At 50.7% G+C, this 22,825-nt stretch overlaps 1 protein-coding gene across 2 annotated transcripts in view; it reads left to right on the top strand.

The window, feature by feature from the left end:
* Positions 1-22,825, top strand: part of alms1 (ALMS1 centrosome and basal body associated protein) — a 123,797-nt gene that overhangs the window by 87,031 nt on the left and 13,941 nt on the right. The window contains exons 10-15 of one of the 2 annotated variants that reach the window (XM_070866602.1): positions 4,648-4,764; positions 4,844-5,005; positions 12,810-13,810; positions 15,397-15,550; positions 18,193-18,420; positions 19,588-19,838. In XM_070866602.1, the coding sequence (XP_070722703.1) occupies positions 4,648-4,764; positions 4,844-5,005; positions 12,810-13,810; positions 15,397-15,550; positions 18,193-18,420; positions 19,588-19,838 (1,913 nt within the window). The remainder of the gene's footprint in view (positions 1-4,647; positions 4,765-4,843; positions 5,006-12,809; positions 13,811-15,396; positions 15,551-18,192; positions 18,421-19,587; positions 19,839-22,825) is intronic. The other variant, XM_070866607.1, reaches the window with a different exon arrangement.

The raw sequence follows: 22,825 nt of genomic DNA, 5'->3' as shown, positions 1-22,825 counted from the left end.
TGGCTTCCTCCTCACAGCTCACATTGCCACCCAGCTTAGTATCATCTGCAAACTTAGAGATATTACATTCAATTCCTTCATCTAAATCATTAATGTATATTGTAAATAGCTGGGTCCCAGCTCTGAACCCTGCGGTACCCCACTAGTCACTGCCTGTCATTCTGAAAAGGACCCGTTTATTCCTACTCTTTGCTTCCTGTCTACCAACTAGTTCTCATCCACGTCAATACATTACTCCCAATCCCACGAGCCTTAATTTTGCACACTAATCTCTTGTGTGGGACCTTATCAAAAGCCTTATGAAAGTCCAAATACATCACAACCACTGGTTCTCCCTTGTCTACTCTACTAGTTACATCCTCAAAAAACTCAAAGATTTGTCAAGCATGACAAACGAGGATGACTTTCTTCCATGTCAAAAAGGGATGAGTTCACAGGTGTTTCAATGGAGGACCTAATATTCCAGATCCCGAACTATATCGTGAAGGGTGGAAGATGCCTGTGCGTGGATTTTTTTAACGTGTGGTGGCCGTTGCACACCAGCCACCACACGGGCTTGACAGAGCTAGGTCTTGGTCCAGTGGTAAGAATTACCCAGGACAACTGGAGGCCAGCTCTGCTGCACGGGCCTAGTGTGCGCACACATCGCAGTGTGGGCTGGCCCGTGCTGCCCCCTGGGCCCTCGCCTCTTCTGGCTCCGAACTCGCGCCTCTCCTGGATCCCGATCACGTCCCTCTACATTCTCTCGCCGCTCCTTCGCCCCGACCTCGCCGCTCCTGCTGTACCTGCCCACGCCCCAATCACCGACCTGGACCTTGATGATGTCCTTCTTCCTGTCGTTGTCCTCCTGCACTGTACCTTGCAGTAGCACGCTGCCCATGGATGCCACTCGCTGATCCTTTTATGGCCCCGACCTGACACTGATGGTCTCTCGCTCAGTTACTCTATCCCTAATGATAGATTCTAGTAGTTTCCCCACGACGATGGGACACTGGTCTGTAGTTACCTGGTTTCTCTCCCACCCTTCTGAAATAAAGGAATGACAATAGCTTTCAAATATTATGACCAACACCTACAATTTCTTCACCTACTTTTAATACTCTGTTGTGGAGACCATCTGATCCTGGAGATTTATCTTAAGTTCTATTATTTTTTCCATTACATTTCTTTTACAGATGTTCCTCCCCTTGATCTATTTTTAGTTGCCCTTCTATCACGGATAGTTTATCCTTTTCCTCTACTATAAAACGAATAAAAATACTTGTTTATTAAATCTGCCATTGCCTTGTTGTCTATTACATCCTCCTTAGCTACTCTTACTCTTAATATATTCAGAAAACCTTTTACTATTCGCTTTTATATTACTTGCAGGTTTTTTTTTTTGCATTCCCAGTTTTTGCAGCTCTTAATATTTTCTTTGTCCCTTTGTTGTTTCTGCATATCCCCCAGTCTGCTGGATTACTGCTCAGTGGGCAGCACTGAGTCAGAAGATTGTGGGTTCAAGACCCACCCCAGAGATTTGAGCACCAAAATCTAGGCTGACACTCCATTGCAGTGCTGAGGGAGTGCTGCACTGTCGGATGTGCTGTCTTTTGGTTGAGACGTTAAACTGACGTCAGTCTGCTCTCAAGTGGATGCAAAAGATCCCATGGTACTATTTTGAAGAAGAGCAGGGGAGTTCTGGCCAATATTTATCTGTCAATAAACATAACAAATAGATTATCTGGACATTATCACATTGCTGTTTGTGGGAGCTTGCTGTGTGCAAATTGGCTGCTGCCCTTCTTACATTACAACAGTGACTACACTTCAAAAGAAAAAGTACTTAATTGCTGTGGGTAGTGGTGTACCATAAGGATCAGTGCTGGGACCATTGTTGTTCACAATTTATATTAACAATTTAGACTTTGGAATCAAAACCATAATTTCTAAATTTGCGGATGCCAACAAATGATAGGAGGACATTAATAAACTTGCAGAATGGGTATATAATTGGCAAATGAAGTTCAACACAGATAAATGTGAGCTATTACATTTTGATAGGCAGAATTGGGAGGTCACTTATTACTTGGAGGGTCTGAGTCTAGGTGGGATAGAGGAGCAAAGGGATCTCGGAGTACAAATACACAAATCACTAAAAGTTGTGACGCAGGTTAACAAGGCCATAAAAAAACAACACTCGGGTTTATTTCTAAAGGTATAGAATTGAAAAGTAGGGAAGTTATGCTAAACCTGTATCGATCCTTGGTTAGACCACACTTGGAGCACTGCATACAGTTCTGGTTGCCATATTATAAAAAGGATATAGAGGCACTGGAGAGGGTGCAGAGAAGATTTACAAGGATGATACCAGAAATGCGGGGGTATACATATCAGGAAAGGATGAACAGGCTGGGCCTCTTTTCTCTCGAAAAAAGAAGGCTGAGGGGTGACCTAATAGAGGTCTTTAAAACTATGAGAGGTTTTGACAGAGTGGATACAGAGAATGTTTCCATTTGTGGGAAAGAGCATAACTAGAGGTCATCAATATAAGATAGTCACCAAGAAATCCAATGGGGAATTCAGAATCAACTTCTTTACCCAGAGAGCGGTGAGAATGTGGAACTCACTACAGGGAGGGGTTGAGGCGAATAGTATCGATGTATTTAAGGGGAGGCTGGATAACCACATGGGGGAGAAGGGAATAGAGGGTTCTGCTGATAGATTTAGATGAGGAAAGACGGCAGGAGGAGGCTCGAATGGAGCATAAACGCCGGCATGGACTGGTTGGGCCGAATGGCCTATTCCTGTGCTTTATATCCCGTGTAATCGGCTGGTAAAGAGCTTTGGGATGACGGTGGTCATGAAAGGCGCTATATAAATGCAAGTAATTTTTTTTTTCTTGCCATTTGTGTAAGCCACTTTCTTTAATTTTATACTCCACCTTACCGCACATACTGACTTCGGTTGCTTGACTGGAGAAGTGGAACTGTTGCTCTTTAGGGGTGTGAGTTGGTCTTGTATTCTACTGAATGTGTTGAATACCTCCCAGTGTTTCTCTGCAGGTTTACCTGTTACCAGCTCAGGCAGGTTAATGTGTTCAGCTTGCGTCTCATTCCTTCGAAGTCGCCTTACTTAAGTTTAAACTCTTGGTTAGTGTGTGATCTTTCTGCACCTCAAACTCTTGTCATATTGTGGTCACTGCAAGGGGCCTCTTTACTGGCAGATTAGTCATTAATCTGGCTCATTACTTAATCCGGATCGGCTTGTCCCCTTGTCGTTTTCTACAACATACTGTTCCAGGAAACTGTTCTAGATACAGTCTGGAAATTCGCTGTCTTTACGGCACGAGCTGTTCTGCATCTCCCAGTCTTTGAAAATTAAAAACCTCTCCATTATAACCGCTTTGCCTTTGCCACATGCTTCTCTGATCCCCGTATTTACATATTCCGCTGCTACATCACTGCTGTAAGCAGGCCTGTAGACAACTCCCACCAGAGTCTTCCATCTTTTGCTGTTTCTTAACTCTACCCAGAGTGTTTCCACTACCTGCTCACCCTCTTCCTACTGCTGTAATTGTGATAGAATCAATATTGCTGCTCCCCATCCTTTCCCAATTTCCCTGTCCTGTCTAAAGTCCTCAGAGCCTGGAATATTAAGCTCCCATTCCTGCCCAGATTGTAGCCAGGTCCATGTAATATATATTACTGGGATCTTTATGTAGAGACAGATTGTCTCTGTTATATATTACTGGGGTCTTTGTGGGTGGCAGATTTTCTCTGTTCTAGGTTGCTGGGTTATTTATAGAATGATGCGTTTCCAATTGATGAGATCATCACTGAGAGATTATGATCTCACGGCTACAAGAATTCAGGGCTTTAATTGGCTTGGGATCGGGAACACTGGTTTGTAAAATCGTGTATATAACTAACTGGTATACTGGGAATATAATACTAATCTGTATACTGGCGGTATAATACCAGTCTGTATAATGGCGTATAATACCAGTCTGTATATTGGGGTATAATACTAATCTGTATACTGGGGGTATAATACCAGTCTGTATACTGGGGTATAAATACCAGTCTGTATACTGGGGTATAAATACCAGTCTGTATACTGGGGTATAAATACCAGTCTGTATACTGGGGTATAAATACCAGTCTGTATACTGGGGTATAAATACCAGTCTGTATACTGGGGTATAATACCAGTCTGTACGCTGGGAATATACCAGTCTGTATACTGGGAGTATAATTCCAGTCTGTATACTGGGAGTATAATTCTAGTCTGTATACTGGGAATATAATACCGGTCTGTATACTGGGAATATAATAGTCTGTATACTCATCCCAACAAAATAGAGAGGGGAATAAAAACAGAAAATACTGGAAATCTCAGCGGGTCAGGCAGCATCTGTGGAGAGGAAGCAGGGTCATCGACCCGAAACGTTAACTCTGTTTCTCTCTCCACATCACTGGCTGCCTGACCCGCTGAGATTTCCAGCATTTTCTGTTTTTATTCCAGGTCACAGCATCTGCATTATTTTGCTTTTGAAAATAGTGAGCGTGCTTGATAACTAGGGGGTGAGAGAGGGATCGCCTATAAGATGGGCTTTCTGTGGTGTGTGGGACTGAGACATGTTACAATATCTGTTCCTGCCTACAGATGTTCCAGTGATGTTGCCGTACAAACCTGCAGGCAGTTCCAAGCTGTTCTACATGCCCGACTGTAGGACGAGGAATAGAACCGGCGGCTTGGATTCCGAGAGCAGCTCGGCAGCAGGTTAGGCCCGCGACCGTTCTGACATTGCCCGGCAGATTGCGACCCCGTGGTTTGACCTCAGCTCTGTTTCACCTCTCAGATTCACAGGACGCACCTCCCACGAGAATCGCGACTGAGGTGCTGGGAACCGGGGGCTACGTTCCATCAAGCAAACTAACCAAGCGCAGAGAGAGAGCGTATCGCAAGGCATCAGCTCATCGTGTACCCAGGGCGAAGGAGGAGATGAGGTTGTTAGAAAGAGGTGAGAATATGCTGTTGAGGTCAACAAAATGTCAGAAAAGGTGGGCAGGCGACAAATACAGTTTAATTTGATGTAATTTCTGGGTAGAGGCAAAATAAACAACAACTTGAAGTGCCTTTAACGTAGGAGTATTATGAGATTAAAAATTTGACAGTGAGCCGTATAAGGAGAAATTAGGGCAGGTGGCCAAAAGCTTGGTCAAAGAGGTAGGTTTTAAGGAGCGTCTTGAAGAAGGAAAGAGAGGTTTAGGCAGTGAGTTCCAGAGCTTGGGCCCTAGACAACAGAAGAGGGGGCTCGATAAGGTGGATGCAGAGAGGATGTTTCCACTCATAGGGGAAACTAAAACTAGGGGACTTAGTCTCAGAATAAGGGGCCGCCCATTTAAAACTGAGTTGAGGAGGAATTTCTTCTCTGAAGGTTGCAAATCTGTGGAATTCTCTGCCTCAGAGAGCTGTGCAGGCTGGGTCTTTGAATATATTTAAGGCGGAGATTTTGAGCGATATGGGAATAAGGGGTTATGGGGAGCGGGCAGGGAAGTGGAGCTGAGTCCATGATCAGATCAGCCATGATTTTACTAAAAGGCAGAGCAGGCTCGAGGGGCCCAAATGGCCTACTCCTTCTATTTCTTATGTTCTTAAGGCACGACCGCCAATGGTTGAGTGATTATTATTAGGGATGCTCAAGAGGGCAGAATTAGAGGAGTGCAGACATCTTGGGGCAGGGCTGGGGGGGGGGGCGGGGCTGGAGGAGATTACAGAGATAGGGAGGGGCGAGGCCATGGAGGGATTTGAAAATGAGGATGAGAATTTCGAAATCGGTGTTGCTTAACCGGGAGCCAATGTAGGATAAAGCGGATGATAAAACCCCAGGCCAGTTCAGGGGAGAAAAAAAAAACCTGGGAAATTCCTCTCCGAACCCTTAAGGTGATCAAATTTCCAGGAATTCATCGTGACCGTGCAGTACACACCCAATGTCCCACCTGCCTTCTGTGCCCACTGAGATCACCACAGCAGGAACTTGCTCAGCTCCCTCTTAGCCTGAATCCGCACTCACCATGCAAGGGTTCCAAGTATCGATGAACCACTGTGTGTAGGGAAACCTCGTCATCTGACCTAGTCCTCTGCTTGCATAGCTTATCCACATGGCCGCATGTTTTCTCTAACCTATTAAGACCATAAGATATCGGAGCAGGAGTCGGCCATTCGGCCCCTCGAGCCTCTCCGCCATTCAATAAGATCAGGGCTGATCTTCAACTCCACTTTCCCGCCCGATCCCCATATCCCTTGATTTCCCCGCGAGTCCAACAATCTATCGATCTCAGCATTGAATATACTCAACGACTGAGCCTCCACAGCCCTCTGGGGTCGAGAATTCCAAAGATTCACAACCCTCTGAGTGAAGAAATCCCTTCTCATCTCAGTCCTAAATGGCCGATCCCTTATCCTGAGACTGTGACCCCTGGTTCTAGACTCTCCAGCCAGGGGAAAACAACCTCTCATCATCTACCTTGTCAATCCCCCTAGGAATTTTATACAATCTAGTTCAAATAGTCTGTCCCAAGAACTCCTGCTCTTCCAATAGTGCAATGAGACGGTTTAAGATCTCATCCGCACGTCATAAGTCTTATCCTAAATTAGGTGTTCAAGAAGACATTTTGATTGAAATAGGGCTGTGGGCAGTGGATTGATACATCAACAACTTGCCTTTATATAGCACCTTTAACACTGTAAAACAACCCAAGGTGCTTCACAGGAGCGTTATCAAAGAAAATTTGACGCAAGTAGATATTAGGACAGATAACCCAAAGCTTGGTCAAAGAGGGAGGTTTTCAGCAAAGTCTTAAAGGAGGAAAGAGAGGTGGAGAGGATTAGGGAGAAATTCCAGAGCTTGGGGCCTAGACAACAGAAGGCACGGCCACCGATGGTTGAGTGATTATAATCAGGGATGCTCAGGGGGTCAAAGTTGGAGGAGCGCAGACATCTCTGGAGGTTGTGGGGCTGGAGGAGATTCGCTATAGGCGGTCCCTCGAACGAGGATGACTTGCTTCCACATGAGTTCACTGATGTTTCAATGAAGGACCCAATGTTCCAGTCCTGAACTTCAGTTGACGGAGTGGAAGATGCCTGTGTGTGGATTTTTTTAGCGTGGGGTGACCGTTGCACACCAGCCACCACACGGGCTTGACAGAGCTAGGCCTTTATCCAGTGGCAAGGGTAAACCAGGACAATTGGAGACCTGCTCTGCTGCACGGATCTAGTGCACACACATATCGCAGTGTGGGCTGGCCCGTGCTGCCCCTAGGCCTCTTCTGGCCCCGTACCCTCATTCGCTACGGCACCACTCCCATATCCAAGGAGGATCGAAAGATTGTGATCAGAGCTGCTGCTATCTTCTCCCTAGCTTCACTCAACAACTTTGGACGCATCCCATCTGGACTGGGTGTCTTGTTAACTTTGTGTGATGCCAACCTATTTCGCACCTTCTTTCCATCTATTTTTATCCTATCCAATATCAATATACGCCATCTCTAGTGCAACATTAACGTCATCCTCTTGTGAAACCAAATATAAAGTACTCATTCAGTACCTCAGTCACAATCTCTGCCTCCATAAGATTTGCTTGTTTACCCCTAATCTTCAGATTAAGTGGTCTCTAAATTGTCAGACTGCTTGTCTGGCATCATTTTGGATGAGCAGAACTTTTCTCCCAATTAAATATTGGGAAGACTGAAGCCATTGTTTTTGAACTCCATTCTCTAGCCACTGACTCCATCCCTCTCCCCAACTTCTGTCTGAGGCTGAACCAGACTGTTCGCAACCTTGGGGTCATATTTGACCCTGAAATGAGCTTCCGACCACATATCCGCAGCATAACTATTTCCACCTCCGTAACATCGCCCGTCTCCACCCTTACCTCAGCTCATCCGCTGCTGAAACCCTCAACCATGCCTTTGTTACCTCTAGACTTGACTATTCCAACACACTCCTGGCTGGCCACCCACATTCTACCCTACGGAAACTACAGGTGATCCAAAACTCGGCTGCCCCGTGTCCTAACTACACATCCCCCCTGTGCTCGCTGACCTACATTGGCTCCCGGTTAAGCAACACCTCGATTTTAAAATTCTTATCCTTGTTTACAAATCCCTCCATGGCCCTCGCCCCTCCCTATCTCTGTAATCTCCTTCAGTCCCACAATCCCCCGAGATGTCTGCACTCCTCTAATTCTGCCCTCTTGAGCATCCCTAATTATATTCACTCAGCCATTGGTGGCCGTTCATCCTGTTGTCCAAGCTCTGGAATTCCCTGCCTAAACCTGTCTTTCCTCCTTGAAGATGCTCTTTAAAACCTACCTGTAACCAAGCTTTTGGTCACTTGCTGCCACACAAAGCTGTTGAATCGTGGTGTTCGTTTGACTGAGCTGCTCAAACAAGGACAGTACGGTGAATGAGTGAGTGTAACCCCTGGGTTGTGATGCAAGGAGATGGCTGGATTTCCTTAATTTGGGTTACCTCTTGTTCCACCATGGTTAGTGGCATTGTTGCTTTGCAAGTTACACGGGTAAGAAGTGCTATAAGTAGTCTTTTTATAGGAGATTGGCCTGCAATCAAGTGCATCATTAACTGAAAATCCTCGGCATATTTGCACAAAAGCTCCTGGCTAATGTATTTGATTGGATTCTTGCCCTATAGAAGATAACACTTGTACACTGGTACGCCTGGGTGCAGGGTATCAGTTCACCATACAGTACCTTTATCAGGATGTACATTAGTAGAACAGCAAATGAAAATGGGAAATTCAAAAGGAATTTATTTTGCTAAAAGTGCGGTAAGCATGCAGAAAAATCTTAAACATACAAGTAAAGGGATAGTTAAAGGAATGATGGGGTTGATTACTACAACAACAACTTGCATTTATGTAGCTTCAACGTAGTCAAACGTCCCTAGCCGCCACCGCCTGCGAAGTATTATAAGACAAAACATTTAACACTGGAGGAGATTACAGAGATAGGGAGGGGCGAGGCCATGGAGGGATTTGAAAATAAGGATGAGAATTTTAAAATTGAGGTGTTGCCGGACCGGGAGCCAATGTAGGTCAGCGAGCACAGGGGTGATGGGTGAGTGGGACTTAGAAACATAGAAATTAGGTGCAGGAGTCGGCCATTCGACCATTCGAGCCTGCACCACTATTCAATAAGATCATGGCAGATCATTCACCTCAGTACCCCTTTCCTGCTTTCTCTCCATACCCCTTGATCCCTTTAGCCGTAAGGGCCATATCCAACTCCCTCTTGAATATATCCAATGAACTGGCCTCAACAACTCTCTGCGGCAGGGAATTCCACAGGTTCACCACTCTCTGAGTGAAGAAGTTTCTCCTCATCTCAGTCCTAAATGGCCTACCCCTTCTAAGACTCTGTCCCCTGGTTCTGGACGTCCCCAACATCGGGAGCAATCTTCCCGCATCTAACCTGTCCAGTCCCGTCAGAATCTTACACGTTTCTATGAAATCCTCTCTCATCCTTCTAAACTCCAGTGAATAAAGGCCCAGTTGATCCAGTCTCTCATCATATGACAGTCCAGCCATCCCGGGAATCAGTCTGGTGAACCTTCGCTGCACTCCCTCAATAGCAAGAATGTCCTTCCTCAGATTAAGAGACCAAAACTGAACACAATTTTCCAGGTGAGGCCTCACCAAGGCCCTGTACAACTGCAGTAAGACCTCCCTGCTCCTATACTCAAATCCCCTAGCTATGAAGGCCAACATACCATTTGCCGCCTTCACCGCCTGCTGTACCTGCATGCCCACTTTCAATGACTGATGAACTATGACACCCAGGTCTCGTTGCACCTCCCCTTTTCCTAATCTGCCGCCGTTCAGATAATATTCTTCACCAAAATGAATAACCTCACATTTATCCACATTATACTGCATCTGCCATGCATTTGCCCACTCAGCTAACCTGTTCAAGTTACCCTGCAGCCTCATAGCGTCCTCCTCACAGCTCACATCGCCACCCAGTTTCGTGTCATTCGCAAACTTGGAGATATTACACTCAATTCCTTCATCTAAATCGTTAATGTATATTTTAAAGAGCTGGGGTCCCAGCACTGAGCCCTGCGGCACCCCACTAGTCACTGCCTGCCATTCTGAAAAGGACCCATTTATCCCGACTCTCTGCTTCCTGTCTGCCAACCAGTTCTCTATCCACGTCAGTACATTACCCACAATACCATGTGCTTTGATTTTGCACACCAATCTCTTGTGCGGGACCTTGTCAAAAGCCTTTTGAAAGTCCAAATACACCACATCCACTGGTTCTCCCTTGTCCACTCTGCTAGTTACATCCTCAAAAAATTCCAGAAGATTCGTCAAGCATGATTTCCCTTTCATAAATCATGCTGACGTGGACCGATCCTGTCACTGCTTTCCAAATGCGCTGCTATTTCATCCTTAATGATTGATTCCAGCATTTTCCCCACTACCGATGTCAGGCTAACCAGTCAATAATTACCCGTTTTCTCTCTCCTTCCTTTTTTAAAAAGTGATGTTACATTAGCTACCCTCCAGTCCATAGGAACTGTTCCAGAGTCGATAGACTGTTGGAAAATGATCACCAATGCATCCACTATTTCTATGGCAACTTCCTTAAGTACTCTGGGATGCAGACTATAAAGGCCCCGGGCATTTATCGGCCTTCAATCCCATCAATTTCCCTAATACAATTTCCAGCCTAATAAGGATATCCTTCAGTTCCTCCTCTCTCGACCTACTATCCCCTAGTACAATCAGAAGGTTATTTGTGTCTTCCTTCGTGAAGACAGAATCAAAGTATTTGTTCAATTGGTCTGCCATTTCTTTGTTCCCCATTATAAATTCACTTGAATCTGACTGCAAGGGACCAATGTTTCTCTTCACTAATCTTTTTCTCTTCACACATTTAGAGAAGCTTTTGCAGTCAGTTTTTATGTTCCCTGCAAGCTTCCTCTCGTACTCTATTTTCCCCCTCTTAATTAAACCCTTAGTCTTCCTCTGTTGAATTCTAAATTTCTCCCAGTCCTCAGGTTTGTTGCTTTTTCTGGCCAAATTATATGCCCCTTCCTTGGCTTTAACACTATCCTTAATTTCCCTTGTTAGCCATGGTTGAACCATCTTCCCCATTTTATTTTTACTCCAGACTTGGTACAGGTTAGGACATGGGCACAGAGGGTGATGGGTGAACGGCACTTGGTGTGAGTTAGGACATGGACACCGGGTGATGGGTGAGTGGGACTTGGTAAGAGTTAGGGCACGGGCAGGGGGTGGTGGGTGAGTGGGACTTGGTGCCAGTTAGGACACGGGCACGGGGTGATGGATCAGTGGGACTTGGTACGGGTTAGGGCACGGGCAGGGGGTGATGGGTGAGTGGGACTTGGTGCCAGTTAGGACTTGGGCACAGGGGGTGGTGGGTGAGTGGGACTTGGTGCCAGTTAGGACACGGGCACAGGGTGATGGATCAGTGGGACTTGGTGCCAGTTAGGACAAGGGCACGGGGTGATGGGTGACTGGGACTTGGTGCCAGTTAGGACACGGGCACAGGGGGTGGTGGGTCAGTGGGACTTGGTGCCAGTTAGGACACGGGCACGGGGTGATGGATCAGTGGGACTCGGTGCCAGTTAGGACACGGGCAGGGGGTGATGGGTCAGTGGGACTTGGTACGGGTTAGGACACGGGCAGGGGGTGATGGGTCAGTGGGACTTGGTACGGGTTAGGACACGGGCAGGGGGTGATGGGTGAGTGGGACTCGGTGCCAGTTAGGACTTGGGCACAGGGGGTGATGGGTCAGTGGGACTTGGTGCCAGTTAGGACACGGGCACGGGGTGATGGGTGAGTGGGACTTGGTGCCAGTTAGGACTTGGGCACAGGGGGTGGTGGGTCAGTGGGTCTTGGTGCCAGTTAGGACACGGGCAGGGGATGATGGGTGAGTGGGACTCGGTGCCAGTTAGGACTTGGGCACAGGGGGTGATGGGTCAGTGGGACTTGGTGCCAGTTAGGACACGGGGGCAGGGGGTGATGGGTGAGTGGGACTTGGTGCCAGTTAGGACACGGGCACAGGGGGTGATGGGTGAGTGGGACTTGGTGCCAGTTAGGACACGGGGGCAGGGGGTGATGGGTGAGTGGGACTTGGTGCCTGTTAGGACACGGGCACAGGGGGTGATGGGTGAGTGGGACTTGGTGCCAGTTAGGACACGGGCAGGGGGTGATGGGTGAGTGGGACTTGGTGCCAGTTAGGACACGGGCAGGGGGTGATGGGTGAGTGGGACTTGGTGCCAGTTAGGACACGGGCAGGGGGTGATGGGTCAGTGGGACTTGGTACGGGTTAGGACACGGGCAGGGGGTGATGGGTCAGTGGGACTTGGTACGGGTTAGGACACGGGCAGGGGGTGATGGGTGAGTGGGACTCGGTGCCAGTTAGGACTTGGGCACAGGGGGTGATGGGTCAGTGGGACTTGGTGCCAGTTAGGACACGGGCACGGGGTGATGGGTGAGTGGGACTTGGTGCCAGTTAGGACACGGGCAGGGGGTGATGGGTGAGTGGGACTTGGTGCCAGTTAGGACACGGGGGCAGGGGGTGATGGGTCAGTGGGACTTGGTGCCCGTTAGGACACGGGCACGGGGTGATGGGTGAGTGGGACTTGGTGCCAGTTAGGACACGGGCACGGGGTGATGGGTGAGTGGGACTTGGTGCCCGTTAGGACACGGGCCACCCACGTGTTGACCTCCTGGCTTTACTCTGACTCTGGTTTTCTGTGTTGTCACTGCAGGAAACCGGCGTCACCACAGCTCGCTCACCACCGAGGGCCAGCCGCTGCGAGACGCAGGAGGCGGCAGCTTTTACACCGGCTACCCGGCCGAGCTCGACGCCGGGAGCCCCCCAGAGTCCCGGAACGGGCGTCGCTCCCGTTACCCTGAGGCGAGGCAGTGGGCGCGAGAGCCGAGTGGTAGGAGGACTCGCTGGTACGCGACTCTGCGTCCGGCCGATGGCGGTGCCACCGACCACCTCCGGCCCCTCGCTGCGGGAGCGGAGGAGGAGGAGGAGGGGGGCGGTCACGCCGGCCTCTCTTACAAGGAGCGGGCCAAGGCGGCGGCCAGAGTCCCCCACTACAATCACCGCTGGGGGCAGCTTTCCCCCGGGGCCCGGCACACCCACCTGACTGGCGGTCCCGGCTCGCCGGCGGAGCGCACCGGGGGGGGCGCGAGGTACAGCAGCCTGGACGAGCTGTGGGAGCGGTTTAAGGAGAGGCAGACGAGGCACCAGAGCCTGGACTCGAGCAGCGCCAGCGAGCTCTCCCTGCTCGAGCGGCTGGACCAGCTGGCGCACTTCCTCCGGGACCCGGTGCAGCGCTCGCTGCTCGCGGCCGAGGGGGGGAGGAGGCGCGGGGCGCGAGGGCACACGGCGGCAGCAGTGAGTCCTGACCCCACCCCGGCGGACTCCGCCTCCCTGGAGGAGATCTCCACCGAGCGGATAAAGAACATCCTGAATGGCCGGCGGTGTGCGGGTTCCGAGGGCGCAGGCTCCAGCACACTGCCCTCCACCGAGTCGGACACCGCGCCCCCCAGCCGGACCCAGACCGAGACGGGAAGCTCGCTCTCGACGATCGACACGGCGCGATTGGTCCGGGCCTTTGGGCCGGAGCGTGTCATCACGTTGCCCCTCGCCCGGTTATACGGCACCATCGAGAATCAGATCGAGAGCTCGGCTCACAAGGCGGAGAGGCCCAGGAGAGCGGAGACCAGGCGCCGAGGTGCTCCGGGTGACCGGCAGGTCAGTGCCATGTGTCCCGGTACCGTTGCGGTGCAGCTTTGCTCCATGCCCTGCACCATGTTACTCAGAGAATCCCAGGCAGCTACGGCACAGAAGGAGGCCATTCGGCCCATCGTGTCCGCGCCGGCTGACCAAGAGCTATCCCAGCCTAATCCCACTTTCCAGCTCCAGGTCTGTCGCCCTGTAGGTTACGGCACTTCAAGTGCACATCCAGGTATTAAATGCGGTAGGGTTTCTGCACCTCTCACCCTCTCAGCCAGTGAGTTCCAGACACCCACCACCCTCTGCGTGAAGTAAGTTCTCCCCAACTCCCCTCTAAGATCGGTGACTGCCCGTGCCCGCTATGTACGTTAGACGGCGAGTGAGAGATCTGACAAACACTGGGAGCGCAGTGCAACAGGAGGAGGCCATTCAGCCCCTCCAGCCTGTTCCGCCATTCAATTAGATTGTGGCAGATCTGTGTCTTAACTCCATCCACCTGCCTTGGTTCCGTAATCCTTAACACCCTTGCCGATCAAAAATCTATCATTCTCGGTTTTAAACATTTCAATTGACCCTCAGCCACAACAGCTTTTAGGGGGAGAGAGTTCCAGATTCCCACCTCCCTTTGTGTGAAGAAGTGCTCCCTGACATCACCCTGAACGGCCTGGCTCTAATTTTAAGGTGATGCCCCCTTGTTCCGCACTCCCCCCACCAGAGGAAGTAGTCTCTCTCGATCAAATCCTTTAATCATCTTAAAACATCTCGATTCGATCGTCCTCTACACTCGGGAATACAAGCCTAGTCTGTGCAACCTAATTTAACCCTTTTAGCCCCGATATAATTGTAGTGAATCTGGGCTGGGCCCCCCCCCCCCTCCGATACCAATATATCCTTCCTGAGGGGCGGGGCCCAGGACTGAGCGCAGTTACTCCAGACGGGGTCTGACCAGAGCTCTGTACAACTGGAACATAACTTCCAGCCCCTGGTATTCCACACCCCGAGGTAAAGGCCAACATTCCATGAGCCTTTTGAATTCCTTTTGTCTGATGCTCTCCAGTCACAAGCAGCGTAGAGTCAGTCACAGGATGCTCTCCCAGCTCCGGCTCCAGCTCCATTGTTCTGGACACTGTCCCAGTGTCTCACCACAGGACCAAGAGCCCTGACAAAACCCCGGACCCCCACCTCTCTGGGACCACCCACCGAGACTCTGCACTGACGATGGGCCAGTGTGGCTCAGTGACCACACTGGGAGGTGCACCGGCACGTAGGGGACCCTGCTAGCCCCTCCCCCCTATCCTGCTGTGCTGAAATCAGTAACTCGCCGCGCGGTATGGGAAAAAGTAGCTGGGTCGCGCTTTGCCGCTTCTCTCCCCCGCTCCCTGGCTTGGTTCTCCCTCCCCGCTCCCCACCCCTCCCCCGCCCCAGTGTGTGTGTCGTCCCCCTTGGTGTCACCACTCCCCGGCTCGGTGACTCCCCCGCCCCCCCCCCCCCCCCCCCCCCCCAATGTCCCGTGCCCGTCCGGTCCCCCCGGCTGGGTCCCGCGCTTGATGCTGTGTAACGGGAGCTTGACCGTTCGGCCGTCTCTCCTGTGTTTGGTTCCGCAGGTCTCTGGTGCACGGAGCCTCGTCGTTTCCACAACCACGACCACGTCCGACTCGCCGTCCACCGAGAGCCCGCCTGCCCGCCCGCCCCGCGACCCCTCCAACAGGCTCGTCAACAAAAAGGGCACCAGGCTGGTCAACCAGGGGGTGCAGACAGGTGAGTGGGTGGGAGGAGTTGGCCCGTGGGGATCTCGGGGACTAACTTGGTGTATGGCCCCCAACATTCATCCCAGAAAGAATGAACTTGCATTTATATAGCACCTTTCCCAGCCACAGGACATCACAAAGCGCTTTACAGCCAATGAAGCACTTTTGGAGTGCAGTCACTGTTGTAATGTGGGAAATGTGGCAGCCAGTTTGCGCACAGCAAGCTCCCACACACAGCAATGTGATAATGACCAGGTAATCTGTTTTCTTAGTGACATGGGTTGCGGGATAAATATTGGACTGGACACTGGGAATAACTCCCTGCTCTTCTTCAAAATAGTGCCATCGGATCCACCTGGGAAGGGCCTCTGTTTAATGTCTGATCTTAAAGACAGCAGCTCCGACAGTGCAGCACTCCCTCAGTGGATTATGTGCCCAAGTCTCTGGCGTAGGACTTGAACTCACCACCTTCGGAGTCTGCTACTGCTGACTCGAGGCTGACACTGCGAGGCCAAGTCACGGCTCACAGGGGCGAGGGCAGGGGCATTGCACTTGGCAGTGGCTCCCCGTGCCGGTGAAGGAATCGGAGGGCGAGTCGGGCGCCCTGCCCCTGACGGCTGACGGAGTGTGGGCGTGAGACAAGGACCGGGTCGGGACTGACTGCAGTGGGCGTTCCGCCCACGGCCGAACAGCCTGACCGCCATTCCGCACGGCCGCCTGACCGAGGTCCCCAGCTGCAGGGCGGGTAATCTGAGCCAATGGTAGCAGGCGGTGGGAGGTAGCCCCATGTCTGAGGGTCCCGGCTGACCTTGCCTCACTTCCTCCTCCCTCCTCGAGCTTGGAGGATGTCTCATTCACGTAGAAAAAAAAGCCATCGACCCGAGAGCATGTGGCTTTTCCTGATTCTCAGCTCCTGCCTCACCAGGTCTCCCAATCCCTCCGCGCACCGACCGGGTACAGAGGCCGAGCGGTTCCTGTTACTGAAATCCTGACCCAGAGGCCACCATTTATTGCCCATCCCTGGTTGCCCTGCAGAAGGACTGCCTTCTGCAGTCCGTGAGGTGAAGGTGCTCCCACAGTGCTGTTAGGGAGGGAATCCCCAGGATTCTGACCCAGCGCCGATGAATGGACGTTGATATAAATCGGTGTCGGAGATGGTGTGTGACTCTCGGGGAGCGAGCAGGTGATGGATTTTCACAGAGCATCGCTGCCCCTGTAAATCTGCTCATTTGTGGGCGGGTGCCAGGACCAGAGTACTGTGAACCCATGGCTGGTTTAGAGAAGGGAACCCATCAACCCCCCCCCCCCTCTCCACGATCTGTCCCACGTCACTCCTGGCCCACACTATGTGGCCGACTGTTAATATGCTCAAGATAACGAAAGGTGGGCAGTAATAGCAGCTCGCTAGTATCACATCCCGAGCACAAAGGAATCCCTCCATTCATAGAATGATACAGCACAGAAGGAGGCCATTCAGCCCATGGTGTCTGTGCGAGCTTTGGTGCCACTATCTAATTGATCCCACTCCCCTGCTCTGTCCCCAAAGCCCTGTCATTTTTTTCCCCTTCAAGTAATTATCCAATTCTCTTCTGAACCCCATCATAATTCGCTGTGTAAAAACGTTTCCTCATGTCGTCTCTGGTTCTTTTGCCAATCAACTTTAAATCTGTGTCCTTTGGTCACTGACCCTTCTGCCTCTGAACAGTTGCTGCTATTTAGTCTAACAAATCCCCTCATAATTTTGAATACCTCCAATAAATCTCCTCTTAACCTCTCTGCTCCGAGGAGAACAATCCCAGCTTCTCCAGTCTATCCACATGCCCAGAATTGTACACAATATTCCAGCTGAGACCTTACAAGTGTTTGTAAGTTTGAAGACCATTATATGAACGACTGGCTTACATAAGCAGGAGATGGTCAGTTAATCGATTTAAGGATGAAGATTTGATGCAACATGTAACCAATCCAAGTGTGACCTGTTTTATATATAAAGATTTTCAATTGGGTAGAAAAAATGTACCAGTAATCTCATATCTAATTTTCAGAAACTTCCACATCCATGCAAAGCTATAATGCAATACAAGAGTTTAGAGCGCCCTCCAATGGTGCACTGAATAAACGTATTACATGGTGCTGAGTCTCGATCAGGAAAGTCTCCAGTTCAATCAGTTCGGTGCAAAATTAGCTGCACCAGGAATGGGGCACTGGAACTGTCCTCAATTCCCCAGGAAATGGAAAGGAAAAACAAAACAAACTAAAATTCAGGGCTTTTTTTTTTGATAGAACCAGATCTCATTCCTTCCCATATCTCCGACCCATCAACCCCCTCCCACCCCATCCCTCAATCCCCCCCCACCCCGTCCCTCGCGCCCCCTCCCCCACGCCCCCTCCCCCACGCCCCGTCCCTCGCGCCCCCTCCCCCACGCCCCGTCCCTCGCGCCCCCTCCCCCACGCCCCGTCCCTCGCGCCCCCTCCCCCACGCCCCGTCCCTCACACCCTGTCCACTCCTCCCTCCGTCACCAACAGTCACGGCTGTGTAAAGACAGACTGCTCCCCCTTCACCGTATCCCTCACTCCCAGTATAGAGACGGGCTGCTACCCCCTTTTACCACCTCCCTCGGTTGTGACGAGCTGCTTTGTGTCTTGTGTCAGGATCTCTGGAGATTGTCCCAGGCACTGCGAGGAGAAACACTCGCGACGTGGGCATGACCTTCCCATCGCCGGACTCGAACGGGGCCCTCGGCGAGCTCCGCCAGCGCTCGGTCTCTCCCACCGGCCGCAACTCCTCCGGCAAGCAAGCAGTCAACGGGGCCAAGGACCGGAGGAAGAAAGGCAGCTCACGCTCAGAGAGGTTGCCCAGTAAAGGGAGTAGGTCACCAGGTGAGGAATTGTGACATTGGGTCAGGAGTTGGCCACTCGGCCCATCGCCGACAGGCTGACCGCGAGAAATAGATTTCTGTTGTGTGAGGGCGCCGCTGGGTACGGAGCAAAGGTGGGATCAGCTGTGATGTGACTGAATGGCCTCCTGTTCCTGGGTACCAGGCTCGAGGGGCTGAGTGGCCTCCTGTTCCTGGGTAACAGGCTCGAGGGGCTTAATGGCCTCCTGTTCCTGGGTAACAGGCTCGAGGGGCTGAGTGGCCTCCTGTTCCTGGGTAACAGGCTCGAGGGGCTGAGTGGCCTCCTGTTCCTGGGTAACAGGCTCGAGGGGCTGAATGGTCTCCTCCTGTTCCTGTGTAACAGGCTCGAGGGGCTGAATGGCCTCCTCCTATTTCTCCAGGGCTCGGGAGTTTATACAGGTGTGATTTGGTGTTCAGGGGGTTATACAGGCCTGATTCGGGGCTCTGGTGGTTTATACAGGTGTGATTTGGGGTTAATGGGGTTATACAGGTGCGATTTGAGGTTAGGGTTTTATACAGGTGTGATTTGGGGTTCAGGGAGGTTATGCAGGTGTGATTTGTGGTTAATGGGGTTATACAGTTGAGGTTTGGGGGTTTATACAGGTGTGATTTGATGCTTGTGGGTTATACAAGTGTGATTTGGGGTTGGGGTGGGTTATACAGGTGTGATTTGGGGTTCAGGGAGGTTATGCAGGTGTGATTTGTGGTTAATGGGGTTATACAGTTGAGGTTTGGGGGTTTATACAGGTGTGATTTGATGCTCGTGGGTTATACAAGTGTGATTTGGGGTTGGGGTGGGTTATACAGGTGTGATTTGATGCTCGTGGGTTATACAGGTGTGATTTGGGGTTGGGGTGGGTTATACAGGTGTGATTTGATGCTCGTGGGTTATACAGGTGTGATTTGGGGTTGGGGTGGGTTATACAGGTGTGATTTGATGCTCGTGGGTTATACAGGTGTGATTTGGGGTTGGGTTTATACAGGTGTGATTTGAGGCTTAGGGGGTTTATACTGGTGTGAATATGGGGTTAGGAGGGTTTATACAGATGTGATTTTGGGGTTCAGGGTTTATACAGATGTGATTTGATGGTGGTCTTTGGCTGAGGTGTTGAAGGTTAACCTGTGTTTATTTAATTGATGGCCTCTCCAGCGATCGCCTGGTTCATTCCCACCAGTGAGCAGAGGTGGGACTCGAGGAAGGAGAACGTTCCGAGGCCGATCCACCGTCACGCCTCGCCCCGGTCCCAATTCTTGTCGGACGCCAAACCCTGGCGAGAGCCCCTGCGAGAGAAACAGCAGCAGCAATGGGTCAGCAGCGGAGGGAAGGGCTGGAGCCAGGCGGCCCTGCTGCATGATGCCACAGGGAAGGTCCCATCCCCATTAATACGTCTCACCTTGCAAGTAAGGAAGCAGCGGGTCTTGGTCAGAGCGATGGGGAAATAGCACTGGGGTGGGCGCACACAGCCCCTTCGATAAAGTTCCACACATGAGGCTTTTGGGGAAGATTAACGCTTCGATAAGCAGTGTTAGCTCGGTGAATCAAACGGGAATTGGTGAATGAGGGGAAGTCGTGGGGAGATTATCGCTCCAGTCTGCGTCTCCCACTCTTTTGGGTACGAGATGAAGGAAAGAAAGAAAAAGACTTGGATTTATATAGCGCCTTTCACGACCACCGGGCGTCTCAAGGCGCTTTACAGCCTGTGAAGTACTTTTGGAATGTAGTCACTGTTGCAGTATGGGAAACGCAGCAGCCATCTTGCACACGAGGGCTGTGGAGGCTCAGTCTTTCAGTGTATTCAAGACCGAGGTCGAGGGTTTGTTGAAAATTAAGAGAATCGAGGGATATGAGAACAGTGCAGAAAAGTGGAGTTGAGGTCGATATTGAATGGCAGAACAGGCTCGAGGGGCCCAATGGCCTACTCCTCCTAATTCTTATGTTGCCACAAACAGCAATGTGATAATGACCAGATAACCTGGGTTTTTTTGTGATTGAGGGATAAATATTGGGCCTAGGACACCGGGGATAATTCCCCTGCTCAGCTTCAAAATAGTGCCGTGGGATCTTTTACGTCCACTTGAGAGAGCCAGACAGGGCCTCATCCAAAAGAATAAACTGAGGCTGAAAAACCTTTATATATAATAGTTTTTTTTACATTAAGACTCGACCATTTTACAGAGAAAGATTCCACATAGCTGTACCTGGGAGCACACTGCCAGTGGGAGACCCAGGGGTTAATTCTTCATTGACATCTTTGAATAGCTTCTCCTGTCTCCTTGAAATCACTATTTAGGTCTCTTGGTTACTGCCAGAACAGCTTACTGGTGTTTCCCCCCTCCCCTCCGATCTTTCTCACCGTCTGATGAAGGAAGCTGGCTTTGATCTGCGTCCTTATCTTTAACCTAGTCCTTCGCAAGTCACAGGCAGTCCCTCGGAATCGAGGAAGACTTGCTTCCACTCCAAAAGTGAGTTCTCGGGTGGCTGTACAGTTCAATACGGGAATTACAGTCTCCGTCACAGGTGGGACAGACAGTGGTTGAGGGAAAGGGTGGGTGGGGAGTCTGGTTTGCCGCACGCTCCTTCCGCTGCCTGCGCTTGGTTTCTGCATGCTCTCGGCGTTGGGACTCGAGGTGCTCAGCGCCCTCCTGGATACTCTTCCTCCACTTAGGGCAGTCTTGGGCCAGGGATTCCCAGGTGTCGGGTATGTTGCATTTTATCAAGGAGGTTTTGAGGGGTGTCCTCAACATTTGCTCTGCCCACTTGGGGCTCGCCTACCGTGTAGGAGTTCTGAGTAGAGCGCTTGCTTTGGGAGTCTTGTGTCTGGCATGTGGACAATGTGGCCGGCCCAGCGGAGCTGGTCGAGTGTGGTCAGTGCTTCGATGCTGGGGATGTTGGCCTGATCGAGGACATTGGCGGTGTGGTTTTTCACAAGTGCGGCACATCTTGCACACTGTCCTGTCCTCTAGCTCTTTGCTCGGACTCCGGATATGTACACCACTTTTTTAAAAAGGAGGGAGAGAGAAAACAGGTAATTATAGACCGGTTAGCCTGACATCAGTCGTGGGGAAAATGTTGGAATCAATCATTAAGGATGAAATAGCAGCACATTTGGAAAGCAGTGTGCCAGGCTTGGATAGACGGCTTTGTACCCCAGACGCGGCCCCTGCGTACTGGCTGTGACTGAATCTTTAATCTCACCCTCCAGTTTAGGTATCTCTTTCCCTTCTCTATTTCCAAATTGTTTTGCTCACTTGTTCCCCAAGTGACTTGATTTTGATCTTTAGCAGCTTTCAGATCCCGATCGAATTGGGACTGGGTCATGATTTTTGTTTTTGTTTCCGCCTTCAGCCATTGTGCTGATTTAGAACCCTTAGTTGTGGCGGCTGTGAGACGTGGACCTTAAGTCCGGGACAGGACCTTATGTTCTGTCGAGTGGAGAACTCTCTGTTACGGGAGTCTCGACCCTAATACTGCCCACAGACGGCTCTTTTAAAGATCGCGTGAATGACGCCTGCCGCGAAAGACTTCGGACGAGGACTTTATTTAAGAGGTGTCCTTGCCCTCGTGTCGACATGGGTCCGGGTCTCCCAGCGGCTGACATTCAGCGATCCTGCTGACTGCGCCAGAATCTAGGGTCTCCTATTCTTATCCGTTGACGAGACTCGAGTCCGGTGGTAGTATCCAGGCAAACTTTATTAGCTCAGTTACATCTTGCAGTTACTGAGAATAAAGCACGCGCTACTGCGTGTTACAGCTTCAGTTATAGTCGTGAACGGTGGGTGTCCCCAGGGTCTCTACACGGGCTATTCCCTGATGGGCCCCCCTGCTGTTACTGGGGTCAGTTGTCCACTCCGGACTGGCCGCTGGGTATGACCCAGCTGTCCATTTCAGATAGCAATCGCCTTGGTCATGATGTGATTACCACATCATGCCCCTTCCTCCTGTTGTTCACTGCTTCGCGGCATGTTCCTGTTATCTGGTCGGGACAGCGCTTAACCCGGTGACTGTGCTTTGGCCCCAACCACGCTGCAACCTTTTCCATTGTTAGTGAGCATGTACACAGCATGCAGCTACTCTATAATTATAAAAATTCGTTAATCAGTTAACCAATTAATCGGGTCCCAGTTAATCAGGTCCCACAGTCCCACACAAGAGATTGGTGTGCAAAATCAAAGCACATGGTATTGGGGGTAATATACTGACGTGGATAGAGAACTGGTTGGCAGACAGGAAGCAGAGAGTTGGGATAAACGGGTCCTTTTCAGAATGGCAGGTAGTGACTACTGGAGTGCTGCAGGGCTCAGTGCTGGGACCCCAGATATTTACAATATACATCAATGATTTAGATGAAGGAATTGAGTGTAATATCTCCAAGTTTGCAGATTGACAC

The sequence above is a fragment of the Pristiophorus japonicus genome, chromosome 2, assembly GCF_044704955.1.
Source record: "Pristiophorus japonicus isolate sPriJap1 chromosome 2, sPriJap1.hap1, whole genome shotgun sequence".
Taxonomy (NCBI): Eukaryota; Metazoa; Chordata; class Chondrichthyes; family Pristiophoridae; genus Pristiophorus; species Pristiophorus japonicus.
This window is presented reverse-complemented; position numbering and strand designations above follow the sequence as displayed.